The following is a 14342-nucleotide window of genomic DNA, read 5'->3' on the forward strand; positions in this document are numbered from 1 at the left end:
TTTTATCTTAAGAAATTATTTCAAATGATGTGGTATTTGTCAATCAGTTAGTGAAATAATACAATTAATTCACTTTAAATTTATCAAAAATTACCAACTACTTAATGAATGACACTTCATTTAAAATGAAATTTGAGATAAAAATTTTAAAATGCCGATCATTACTCAATCAAAAAAATCTAACGAAATTTCAAAATCAATTCATAACTTCACTCAGTATATGACAAATTATATACATCATGTTAGAAAAATTTTGGAATTCTTTAATGCACCACCAAGTTATCAAATGAATGATTTGAACATTTTTACCCTTTTATTCAAGACTTATTTGTTTCTAAATTTTAATACAACGATCAAATATAGATGATTCTAAGAGCGATGATAGAGCTACAATCTTGGTTAAAAGAAAAGAGTTGTTTGAATCTATTCATTGATCAATTCATTTTCACTACTTTTGTAAGAATTTATTTTGTATAAATTGATACATTATAAATTTACTGGTCTAATAAAAAGATAAAATAATAAAAATAAACCATGTGAAATAAAATATATTTAATCTAATCAATTAAATTATTTTACATTATATTGTACAACAATTTATTACCCTAATCCCATTGATCAAATTCTATCCTTGCCACCTAGTTATATGGTGTAACTGAATATTTGCTCGCTTAATAAAATTAATTTTAGTATTTTTCTTTTTAATTCATAATAAATTGTATATTTTCTTTATTAATTACTAATTAGAAGAAAATTCTACGACCCCCCAATAGGGATGGCAAAATTCTCCACGGGTTTGGGGCCCCATGGAGCCCCACCCCAAATGGGGAAAATTTTGAATAATTTTTGGGGAATGGGGTGGGGAGTGGGGGAAAAATAATCCCCAAATTCTTAATGGGGTGGGGTTTGGTTTTGCACTCCCCACCCCACCCCCACCCCAATCCCCATTATATATAAATATATTTATAATTCTTATTTAATAAATTTTATTTTATGAATTATAATGTCAATGTCAATTAATATTTTTTTAATTTTTATGCAATATAAACATGATATGAATGAAAGAAAACCCTATAATATTTTTCAACTATGAAATATTGTTATATTTTCTTTTTTCTTTTAAAGTGCTACGCTCTTTAAATATTTTTTATTTTTAATATCATTTTAAAATATTGTTTCAAACTTTTATATATTTTTTAAAAAGAATTTAAATACTTTATAATATGGTGATGATTTTATTTTAAGTCTCTAATTTTTAACTTACTGAAATCATATATTTATACATAATATAAAATAGATAAATGGAGAATGGGGTCGAGATGAGGAAAGCATTCCCCACATGGGAATTCTCCATCTTCACCCCACTAAATTTATTAAGGAATAGAGTGGAGAATGGAGGCAAAAATTTCTAACAGGATAGGAAATGAGGTAGGCCTCCCCACCCCCACCCCACCCCATTGCTATCCCTACCCCCCAATTATATAATGTCTTTATAGCAAAGTGTCAGTATTGCTTAGCTATAATTAAATATAAAATATCGAATCTCTTTTAAAACATTATCCAGTTAAGTTAATAACTCAAGTCAATTCTTTCAAAAAAACAATTAATAATAATAACTCAAGTCAATTACAATTACGCCAAAAAAATGGACCCCGCACCTCGAATGCCCACACCGCCCGCTGCCACGCGTGCACAACCAAGACACCTGTCTCTTCGTTGCCTAAAGGACGAAGATGAGTGACGGAGGACATAACCGTCAATTCACGAAACGACAAGCCCCTTTTTCGCCAACTTGCAAAACTCGCACACGGCAAGCGGAAAGTTTGCTTCTGGATTTCAACTTTCGAACACAGGAATCAAAATCAATCAAATTCCCAAATACAAAAACAAAAAATAAATTATCTTCGTTAGAAAGAGAGAGAGAGAGAGAGATGGGGTTGCTCTCCAACAGGTGATTCTATTGGTTTTATTTTTAAAAAAAAATTGTAGTAAAAGATTTTGTTATCATCGTACTAATTTTGATATGGTTATATTGTTGATTATTGAATTTATCGAAATGCAGAATTGATAAAGAGAGCCTGAAACCAGGGGATCATATCTATTCTTGGAGAGCTTATGTTTATGCTCATCACGGTTTGCTTTTTTTTTTCTGTTTAATTATCATCCAATTGGCACTATGAACTGTGATAAATCTGTGATTAAATTAATATCTGTTGTGCAATTTAGTGGTAGTTAATTAATTTTTTTATAGAGAGAAGCGTAGAAATTGTTTGAGAAATCCATGTAGTGTGTTTGATAGTTGAAGTTTGAGTTACATTGTCAAAAGGGGTTTCATTTCTCTTGTTTCGTGTAATTTTGAGAGCTGCAAGCAGTGAAATTTTTGTTCTTTCGAGATTTATTTGATTATCTGTTTGAGATCTAGAAATATACATTGTTGGTTTCTATATAATTGAATATGGAGCCCCATTACACATCAGATGGTTTGCTGAGTTAAGAAGTTTCTTCCAAGTAAAAGTTTTCGTTTTTATAACACTGATAGTTTAAGTAAGAATAATGCTACAAATCCCAAAATTTATTCCAAAAGATTCATCGCAATGAGGTGTCAATGGGATAGTAGATAGTAAAATGGTGCAATTAATAAATTAAATTAGAAATTGAGAAAGTCCATCGATTGTTAGATATGACACCTCATTTGGGATGTGCAGCATTATTGTTTTATCAATTACCAGAGGTATATTGAAAATGGTTAGAGTAAAGTGGCGATTTTTTTTTTTCTTTTCCTTTTGTTTTCTGTTTCATTTGTAATCATCTGTGTATACTATCTATTTCCCAGTCCTCAGTTTCATGAAAATGATCAGTTTTACGCTTTGACGATAACAGGCATCTATATTGGGGATGATAAAGTCATTCATTTTACTAGACAGGGCCAAGAAGTTGGAACAGGGACAGTAATTGATGTCCTGTTGGTAAGCTCAGGAACAACTCGACTTCCAACGCCCTGCCCCACCTGCGCATCCAATGAAGTGGGTCATGGAGTAGTCCTCTCTTGCCTAAACTGCTTTCTTTCTGGTGGGAACTTGTACCGTTTTGAATATGGTGTCAGCCCTGCTCTCTTTCTTGGGAAAGCTCGTGGTGGAACTTGCACTCTTGCAGTCGCGGACCCAGATGATGTAGTCATCCATCGAGCAAAGTATCTGCTTGAAAATGGTTTTGGATGCTATAATGTCTTTAAGAACAATTGTGAGGATTTTGCAATCTACTGCAAAACTGGACTCCTTGTTGTGGATCAAGGAACAATGGGACAGAGCGGCCAAGCGGTGTCTATTATAGGCGGACCGCTTGCAGCTGTCTTATCAACTCCATTGCGTCTTGTGACCACCAATGTCTATGGGATGGCTGCAACAGCGGTCACTGTCTATTGCGCTAGCCGATATGCAGCTGACATTGGCATGAGAAGGGATGTTGTGAAAATCTCTGCTGAGGATTTAACAAGGAGGCTGGCGACAGGGTTGCTACAGGTACTTGAACCCCAAATTTCAGCTACACCTGTTCAATAGTATTTCCAGTCTTCACCTGGTGCTATGCAATTTTATGCTTCTTTGTTGCTTTTGATGTTGTGAATAATTTATTTTGGAGACAAATTCCCAAATATAATGACTGCTGTGACTTTAAGATGTGATGTACTGCAACATATGTTGAACCTGATGTGTGTACGCAGGTCTGCTATTTTAGTTGCATCTGCTTCTCAGGGCTTGATTACTATCTATGGATTAAAGTGTTAAACAAATTTGTGACAACTCCATTACTCTGTTGCATTGAGTATTGTCTGCAGCTCTTACAGCCGCCTATTGAAAATTGGGATACCTTCATTAAATAGCAATGCCTTTTATTTGGATAAGATCTCTTAGGAAGTTCTGATTATCAATCTGAGCCTTAACAAGCATTTCTATAGGTTATTTAGAGCATACAAGTTTTGTTTCAATTATCGGGAGTAATTTCCCTGTTTGAGTACTTTTAACATATCATTTCTCATTTAGAAGCTAGCTTCGGTACTTTAGGATTACTCTGCAACTATAATGGAGGTCAAGAATCTCGTTTGTAGGACAGGAGTATTTATATGTTGAAAACTTGAAATGTGTTATTTAAATTGGAAACCAGATTTCAGTATGATGAATGCTTAATTTGATATAATCTAGGAAGTAATTATAGTTTCAATTAAATTTGCCTCCGGATGCAGACGACATTTCAATTAGTATAATTGTTACTTGTTTGGACGATCATGAAATCACCAACTATTTGCTCAAATCAAACTCTGTTCCTTTGCGTTTTCCGAGTCTTGGCTTCTTTGCTCATTCTAGTAAGCCTATGGGATTCACTTCTTTAAATCATCCCTAAGACCAAGGAGTGGAGAATCATACTCGCATCAATTTTATATTATTTCATTCATCATTTCGCGTAAGCATTAGTAACTGGAGACCTAAAATTTCTCAAAACGACTTCTATTTCTTTACACTTGGATTCAGATCGACATGTGACACTTTTAAAATTTGTAATTAAAGAATTGTTTTTTATCAATAATTTCCAGTTATATAACAAATTAACAATAATAATGAAATGGTGGGCGAAAATGAGGACATGGTGGAGCATGTGGCAACCGTCGAAGATTAGTCAACAGCGTGTGAGTGATGCCAGAGCTGGGAGTGGAGAGAACTCATATGTTATCTAAAATGTTCATCAATATTTTGGTTTTGGACTTATAATTCGAAATTTTAGTTATTTGATCAATGTTGAGAGAATAGAATCGAAACTAAAATATACCTAAAAAAAATTAAAATCTTATGTTATCTCCGATATCTCTTTATACGGACTCATATGTTATTTGTTTGATATTTTATTTTCAGAATATAAAATAGAAATTATTATATGATTTTTTTAAATAATAAAACGTACGAGGAAGATATCTTATTATTAATTTTTTTATTCACATTGAAATTTGTATTTCTTATTTTTAGAATTTAAGTTTTTTATTGTAATTTTAATTTATATAATTTATAATCAATATAAATAAAAATATATTTAAAAAATAAGGATAATATTGTAAAATTATAATTATTAATCGTGAAAACAGTAAAGGAATAAATTATGATATTAAAATATGACCAACAACCATAATTATATTACACTTTTAGAATATAATTATTGGTCATTTATGATTTTTTGTTAAGAATCTCACAGTATTGTTACATGTGTCACAGTCGATTGCCCATTTGACATAATTTTTAATACTTTTTAAAAAATAAAATATGTATTTAACATGTTTTTAATATAGTTTCTATAGTAGTTGTAGTATTACAAATCTAAACACGAATAAATTTTGTTTTAAATCTAGCTAAATGATTTATAATATCTTACAAATGTATAGAAAAGGGAAAGAAATTCAATATAATATGATTAATTAAATAATAAAAGTATCATAAATGGATTCAATTATCAAAATTAAAAACTTAATGCTAATAAATAAGTGATATAAATTAACTAAGTCATTAAATAATTATGTTAAATTTAATCACTCAACCTTTGGCTGAGTGGTTAGAACCTTGCCCTCACAAGTAGCGGGATTTATTTCCTATATAATTAAGTGAAGACAATATTTTTCTTATTGAAATGTGAGTAGAGTGACACCTCTTGAATATTAGAGAAGGTAAAATTCAAATAGTACTATACTTAATTATCCACTAATTCCTTGAATATTGGAGAAGATAAAATCTAAATAGTGCTATCTGATTGTAAATATCGTCTCATGTAATTAAAAAAAATCATGTTAAATTTGACTAAATTAAAATTTTTCCCCTTTTTTTTTTTGGTCTTCGCATGTCATTGTCAAAAATTACCACCTTGCACCACCACCTCTTCAGTTACGGTGAAGACCCTACGGGCATTGGAATGTTTGATTAATTCGGTCGATGATGGTCAGCTGTTGCCCATCCTGAAGATGAAGGAGCTTAGCTAGTTGTAGCTTTGATTAAATTTGCTTGCTTGGACATTCCTGAAAATTATATATCTTTTCATTTAGATCTTAAATGTAGGTACTCGCCAGCAAGCTCCAAATCTACTACTTTAAGCGGCCTAAATTAGTAGATTATCTATTCTCATACACTGGCAGACCCAAGTTCTCAAACAAGAAGCCTGCGACGAACCCATAGCAATGCAAATCAAGAACAAAGGAAGTCCACATACCGCCAAAAAACAACAAACAAAACGTTCCACTTTTTATAACAAAATTGAAACACCCATCATCAGGATTCAGGTGCCTGTTACAACGAAACCTGGCTACTCACTATGCTCAAGACAGCATAAAATAAAGTGCTCTTAAGAAAATAGTTGCACATGAGAAGCCGGTTTATACACATACAACTCAAGAAGTTAGGACTTAAAACATAAAATACTCCGCAACAAGCATGTAAAATGATATCAGTAATCCTCTCAAACAAGTAGAACGGCATTTATACAACCATCATTCTCTGGATTATTTGTCACTTGTGCATATTTTCCTGCATCCATACACGAAAACAAATAAGAAAATGCTTAAAACAAAGTAAAGGAAACAACGGGATAATAGTTAATGCGACACAAAAACCAAGAGCTTACCCCACACAACTTTTCCAGCTGGTGTTACCAGACCCAATTCACTGACATTCACCTAATATTCAAAGAAGGATTTGTGAGTGATACAGACTACAATAATAAACAGACATCACAAATTAATAACATTTCAGGGCAATCATATTCTACCTCAATGATCGTCCCCTTAGTAATAACACCAAGAGAGGTATACATCGGACCATTAGGATTCTTTTTCACTCCAATGATCTCAAGATTGAAGGTGCACTTAAGTTCAGGGTGAGTTACATGAGCTTTGGTAAAACGCAAACCCGAAGGACGAATGAACCTCTCATACTTGGGAGGTTTTCTTGTAAAACCAGGTCCAACAAATGTGGCCTTTGTGACCATCCTCTTCCATTGCTTGGCTGCAAAAGTAAAAAAACGAGCAGAGATCATTAGGAGTCAAGGAGATAATATCTTGTAAGTGCTCTTCCATGACAAAGAATTCACCACAATTCCCACACACATCTGAGTGGCAAACAGAAGCTTCACAGACTATTATAAATACTGATCACTTCAGAACCAAATACCTTTGACCACTTCATATCAAAATTAAAACACCCAAACCCACTTTCTAAACGAAATCACATTAACCTCATATTAACAAAGTTCAAAGCCGTGTTCTATCAAAAGTTAAGCCAACAAGTGCTATACACAGAATTTGCATAGTAATAAGCTGGTTAGAATACTTACTTCTTCGTTTACCAGATCTGATGACTTTAAACATTTCATCTTCCGCTACTGGCCTAACCTGGAGAGGCAAAACTTAAAATTGATGCATCACAAAAATCCCAAAAGAAGCATACAAAAGAATCCCTAAAGGAAGAAACTGAATTTCAAACTTACCTTGGGAAGGGGTACCTCCCACTTTCCAGCTTTCTCTTTTCTTTTTTGCTTTATAGTGTTGCTAAGCACCTACAAACAACAAAATGTCAAATTTTCCAGCAAGAGGGTACATATAGTATGTGGACTATCTTATACCAAAATGCATCAGCAACTTGCCTTTGCTCTTGTTGTGTTTTCACGATCAAGCAAATAAGCAGGAACAGCACCCTCTTGAACTTCATCATCCACCTTTCTACGACTTGATGACTCTTCATGCATAGCCAAACTGTCGCCAAGGTGCAAAAAAAATGAAAGATAAACAAAATAGATAACTCCATAAATCAGTCACTATAGCATCCACAACTGCCCAGGATAACACAACATATGCAGATGCAATCAAGCAAAAAACAATAATTGAACACAGCCATTTAAATCTACAATCTCATATGATAACAATCACGCATACCAACAAATGGAGAATTGGAACATTTGCAAATAAAATGAAAATTCTCTTAAATTTCCATAAAACTTAGAATAGTAAACACGACACCATCAGAACTCTATGGAAATGGCTACATAGGAGACTCCTCCACCATTTTAAATAAAAATCCCAAGGATAGATATAGGATAAACACACCAAAACAAAGCATATATGTACTCTATGGAAAACCTCCGTAAAACCCAGCTAATGAGATAAAGCCTAATATATGAAGTATTACACATGTAGGTCTTTAGAAGATACTAATCATTAATAAAAACATTATCATCTGATAATTCAGAGTGCATTATTTAAAAGATCAGATGTTCATGACTTATAAAATCTTATATGACGCTCTCCCATTTGATTCATCTATCAATAAACTAATACACTAAGCCACCACATTAACAGAGAGAACACTACCAACGTCTATAACAAGAAAAACTTGATTGAACCTGCTAATGATAGATACTCAATTACTGTTTCTGAATATACACCTACATTTTAGGAGTAATATAGAAAAAAAATATAATCCCAAAAGCAACAACATTATAGACACAAGAATTCAGAAATGCTACTTACAGAAATTTGAAAAATATTTAGTTAAAAAAAAAAAAAAAACTCACGTTTTCTTCATGAGAGCCTTCTCAGCATAGCGTTTTTTAGCAAACATCTTGCCCTTAATACCCAAAGCCTGTAATCACAATTAAAAAAATAAAATAAAATTCAGCTCACAAATAAATTCTTCATAAATAAACAGAAAAAAGTAGTTTTTGGAAGAATTAAAAAACCTTTTGGGCAATTTCGGAGCGCTTATGGACTTCACGCGCCTCCTTCTTGCGCTTGCGCTCGAAGTGATCGAGACGGTAGCCATTTCGCTTCCTGTGAAGCTCTATGTAATCTCCTTGCGGCTGTTTTAATGCACAACACAAAATAAAAAGCAACCGAAAATAAGGATTTCTTCTGGTTCCAATTAAACTTAAATACAGAGATGAAAGGAGAAAGATTAAAAAACGAACCATTTCGTAAGCGCTTTGAAGTCCAGAATTCAAAGAGAGAGGGTTAATAGAAACCCTAGGGTTTTATTCTATTTGATTGATAAAGCGGGTCGGTTATGTACCGCTCTCTCTTTTGGGTGGGTTATTTGGGTTATGTCAAACCGAATGCTTTGGGGCTGGCTAGTTCATATTTGGGCCATATTTGAAACTCGCTCTGAGATGGGCTACTTGGGCTTGGTAGTCCCAAACTTGTTTGCCAATGGTATGTCCCGGTTTTCAACAATAACTAGGCGAGATTTGATTATCAAATTATAGAAATACACGAGTCTTAACTCATACTCACAAATTATCTCAAGAGTCAAGTTTATATTATATTATTAATCGACATGAGACACTTCTATTAACAGAAATAACCCACGTTTCATCAAAGTTCATGACTAAGACAATCATTTTGTTATCATCAAATAAATCATACTTGTACAATCATTTTGTACAAAAAATTTAAAAAATTAGATAAAGACGATGATATCTAACATTAAACGTCAAAGTGTTCTTATAGAATTTCAAATAAGTAACACAAACATTGGATAGATAACAAATGGCATTATACCGTTGGTGATTTAAGGTTTAGCGTTTCATTTAAAAAAAAAAAAGATTTTGGTTGAAATTTAGTCTATTTTCATACAAATTTTACGTTTTAACCGTCTCAAATATAAAATTTTTATGTTGCCATGCGCCCATCCAAGTTCCCCGATCTCCATTATGGCCCCTCCCGAACCAAAACTTCGTTCAGCCACTACACAAATGATTATACGTTGACAATGAATATCTATGTTATGAAAATGTGTGGGCATAGAAACCTTACATCCTTTCAACAATGGACCAAAATGACTGGTGGTCCAAAGGAAAGAAGAATCTATTCACAATCACATTGTCATTTAGCAATGGAAGATTCATTAGTTTGATCAACTAAAAAAGAAAAATAATGTTACTATAATAACATTTTAAAAGCACCATTCTATGGCTCGTCCTTGATGATAAAATTGAAAATAAGTGCAAAATGAAGGGTGTTTTAAGCACCGACCCAATTCATGTGACCGTAAAGTTGATGAGCGTAACAAACTTGATCTTCGTGGTATGACTGTCATATTAAATCGCTTTCTTTAATGTTAGCGACAAAATCTTCTTAGGATTTAAAGGGTAAACAAAGAGATGTTTTATATAATATTAGAGGAAAATAGAATAACGAAAGTGGGAGGGGTGGCCTATATACTTTTTGACCCTTCGGACTCAAGTTCCTTCGGTCACTACAAAACAAAAAGCTTACTAAATGATATGCGACCCCAGTTTTGTCTCCTCTTTTGTGGCCCAGTTTAAAAAAGAAAAAGAAAAAGTCACCTTTGCACCGCCACCCCCTCACCAAATTATAGTCCCCATCACCCTTCAAAATTAAAATCTCATCAATTTTATTAAGATAAGGATTTTACTTTGCCAGGTGGTTAATTTCTCACTTCACTTTTCTAATTTTCTTCCACGAGGGAAGGGATGCAATTCCTCCAATGGAAGGATGTGATTTTTTTTTTTGGGTAAAATATTGTGGGAGTAGATATCCTAAAATATTAGAATATATATATATATCACACAAAATTTTTGTGACGGCCAGCTATTATAGGAAGGGGCGGAGTTAAAAATTGAGAATGTGGGGCGGTCGAAATATTAAATGAGTAAAGATAGGGATGCCGGATTATAATAAAAGATTGAAATCCAAGAGGTAAGATACCATAATTTTAAGGATGATGGGATCAGTCTAAGATACTTCATCTATCTTATGGGTTAATATTATGAACAGAGAGATTAATGATCTCTGTGACCTTTGTCTTCGATCATATGTTCAGTGTGTTTGATTTTGAGTGTAATGTAGAGTGCATTTGGGATTGAGGTTGGTTAGTTATAATTTAAAAATTACAGCATTAAAGTATTTGGTAAATATTAGCTGTTGTAACTTAGAAGTTATGTTAATATGATTTTTTCACTTGTATAATAAAAAATCTATTATATCTTTAATAATTTTGTCAAAATTATTATTTAAAAATTATATTTACTATATATTATTAACTTTTATTTTATAATTATAGTTTTTTTTCTACAACAATTATAACTTAAAAGCTGCAGCACCTTAATACCAAACATGTTGGTAATACATTGTCTACAAATCCAACTTCTTCTGTAAGATATATTCTTTCATGCTTGAAATATTATAAATTATAATGACGATAATATTTTTTAAAGTAAAAATTCACAACTTATAAAAAAAATGGTGGTAGACTTACAAAATTATATTATTAAAACTCGTTGAAATAAATTTTTTTTTATGATCTTGGTTACAAAATCTTGTACCCACAAGTAAAACTTTTGTGTCGTAGCTTGTCCCAGCATAAAAATAGAAAAATAGAGAGAAACGATGAGCAAATGTCCCATTTTGTCGGTGTGCTATAATGGAAGGGTTGTGGATTAGTCCAATAGGGTTTGGGTCCAATTGATGAAATTTATCTTGCCATTGCTTTCCGAATGATTCATACAAATTATTTAAGAATCACATGGAGAGGCATTTGAGGGCTTTTTTGGTTGCAGAGACACATATGCATATTTTTTCTTCTTCTTTTTGTTGGAAGTATTACGAAGGCAATAATGGGATAAAAACCAAACCTTTCAAAACTTTCAATTTAATGAAAAATTATAAAAAAGAATGATTTTTCCCCCTTTCTGATACAAAATCTGTTTACAAGTGTTAAAGTTACCAATAAAAATAAACAATAAATATAATATAAAACAATAAAATTATAAAATATGAGCCTATGCAGGTTTTGTGACCGTTCTTATGTTCTATCCTTCTATATTTTTTTTGTAAATAAAACTTGAAGCATGCTCATACATAAATAAATAAAAATACTACTTCAAAATGGACTTAATTATCAAACAGAGCAGTTTTTTTTTTTTTTTAATTGGCTTGAAATGGTTCGATAATACAAAAAAATGTATTAAAAGAAAAAAAAAATATTTTGGCTCTTTAACGTACAAATTAATTTATGTTCCAATCGGAAGGTTGATTTTGATCGATTCTCTCGGGAAACTGAAGCCAAACACGCACATCCAGAGGTGGTTGCTGGGACCTTTTGATTTTGACATCCCTTCAAATTCAGTCCATGGAATCCCATTGATTGAGTAACTAATTCATTTTTCTATTGCAAATACAACGAATTCTGTGCATTTAGTTGGTCCAAATTTTCTACACCGACAAATAAATTAAAAGCTTTATTGATAATTGATGTGCTGATATAGATTGTTTTAATTAGGATGGTTTCAATAGTTAATTAATAAATTAATCATTTCATGACTTTCACTACTTTAACCAAAAAACGTGCCTTGAAATCTGTACCTTTGTAAATAATGGTCACCATATTTTAACTCTATTTTTATGTTATGAAGTTTGTTTGTCACAAAAATAAAAGTAAAAAAAATATTTTAGAGTTTTTTAATTTTAAATTGTTATAAAATAATTTTTTTAAAGGACACTTCTATTCATTTGATTCTGCTTTGAAGCATGTCAAAACATTTCCTATCACATTTGTCGCCATATTTTTCCTTCCCTCTGTTTTTTTTTCCGCCCTAAAAAAAACTCTTCAACAATTTTTTTTAATGTACATTTATTTATTCTTTAGATTTAATGATTTTTTTGATAGTATAAAAATGACTTTGTTGAATCTAGCAGGCCTAGATTGCTATATTAAAGAAGAAGAAAAGAAAATGAGATTTTAGATTCAATGGCATTAAATACTGAAAACATTGGGTGACAAGAAGTCAACTTTGGAGCAACTTAGTTTGGTACGCTAATACTGCCCCCATTTCCCCATAGTTAGTTGTAGGGATCATTTTTAAAAACCTTTTATGTGGTTTGAGCTTGTTGTAAGTAGATGGCGAAAATTTATTTATTTGTAAAAAATCTCCCACCGTCAGTTAATTTTAACATTGACTGTTAGTTGACTGTGCAAAGACAATATTGCCCTTAACAACAGTTTGTAGACTGACATAACTAAAAAAAAAACTAAAATTGTTGGCGCGAAAAGCACAAACCCTATTTTTTGACAATTTTATCCTTGTCAATTCTAAAGATTTACAATATCATAAGCAAAGATTATGACTATTTCATTTTCAAGCTTTTAATTTTATCTTTCTTATAGGAACTTTAAAGAAATATCAATAATTTAAGAGGATTTTTCAAGTTTTTAATTTTATCTTTCTTGTAGGAACTTTAAGGAAATATCAATAATTTAAAGAGGGTAAAATAACCAATAATTTTAGTTTTTTTTTAGTTATGTCCGTTTACAAACTGTTGTTAAGGGTAATATTGTCTTTGCACAGTCAACTAATGATCAATGTTAAACTTAACTGACGGTAGGGAGTTTTTTATAAATAAATAGATTTTCACCATCTATTTATAACAAGCCCAAACCTCAGGGGAGGTTTTTAAAAATTACCCTTAGTTGTAGGGATCATTTTTGAAATTGAAAACGCAACATAATCAAATTTGACACGTTATAGATAAATTTCACTCAGGTCCTTTTTGAAGTTCACTCAGATCCTTTATGTTCTACTTAATTACATTTAAGTTTAAATTTATAAAAAACAAATAATTCCATTTACATTGAGGGGATATAAAATTTTTATTTTTATTTTTATTTTTTTATAAAAGATTTAGATTGGGATGATAAAGTTTTTATTTTTTTATAGTAATTATAATTCCATTGATAGAAAGTTTTTATTTTTTTATAAAAGATTTAAATTGCAATGGTAAAATTTTTATTTATTTTTATAGTAATATAGAGGTTTCAATTAAAAACTCTCTTTTTAGGTGCGGACTTCACATAATATTTAGGTTTTTATTTTCTTCATACTCTAGAATTGACATTAATATTTTAGAGTAATAATATAGTCACACACTCTTCTATAAATTTATCTTATACAAATTGATGTGACATGATAAAATTAGTTAAATTAAATATCTTTTGACCAACATAATTTTTTTTATTTTATATTTTCATTCAATTAATGAATTAATACCACGTTAATTTATACAAGATAAATTTATACATGTATCACCACTCAATATTTTATAAAAATGGGCTCGTGAGCGGCCCCACAGAAATTAATCACATTTTTATTTTTTGTTTAATAAATTTTATAAGTCAAATCAAATCTTCATGAGACCGAAATTTTAAAAAGTTGGATCTCAGTGATTTGGCTTTACGTCTCACGTCCACGTGTCCTCTCGTTTTCTCGGATTTATCCAGATTATTTTCCACCCCCGCAAATTACTGAAC

General features: G+C 31.5%; 2 protein-coding genes across 2 annotated transcripts; one reads left to right on the top strand and one right to left on the bottom strand.

Annotated features, from left to right (window-relative positions):
- Window positions 1-1779: 1779 nt before the first annotated feature.
- LOC102625635 (protein LEAD-SENSITIVE 1) lies at window positions 1780-3797 on the top strand. The gene is made up of 3 exons (XM_006481534.4): window positions 1780-1951; window positions 2063-2133; window positions 2881-3797. Exons 1-3 carry the CDS (start codon window positions 1932-1934, stop codon window positions 3555-3557), a joined length of 768 nt encoding a protein of 255 aa, XP_006481597.2. The 5' UTR covers window positions 1780-1931; the 3' UTR covers window positions 3558-3797.
- Window positions 3798-6244: 2447 nt separating this feature from the next.
- LOC102625363 (uncharacterized) lies at window positions 6245-9133 on the bottom strand. Its single transcript, XM_006481533.4, has 9 exons — window positions 8986-9133; window positions 8758-8877; window positions 8593-8660; window positions 7666-7774; window positions 7510-7578; window positions 7357-7414; window positions 6793-7028; window positions 6649-6700; window positions 6245-6551 (listed from the first exon to the last, which is right to left on the bottom strand). The coding sequence occupies exons 1-9, from the start codon at window positions 8986-8988 to the stop codon at window positions 6484-6486; spliced, it is 783 nt and encodes a 260-aa protein (XP_006481596.1). The 5' UTR covers window positions 8989-9133; the 3' UTR covers window positions 6245-6483.
- Window positions 9134-14342: the final 5209 nt, after the last annotated feature.

Source organism: Citrus sinensis, chromosome 6, assembly GCF_022201045.2.
Source record: "Citrus sinensis cultivar Valencia sweet orange chromosome 6, DVS_A1.0, whole genome shotgun sequence".
Classification (NCBI taxonomy): Eukaryota; Viridiplantae; Streptophyta; class Magnoliopsida; order Sapindales; family Rutaceae; genus Citrus; species Citrus sinensis.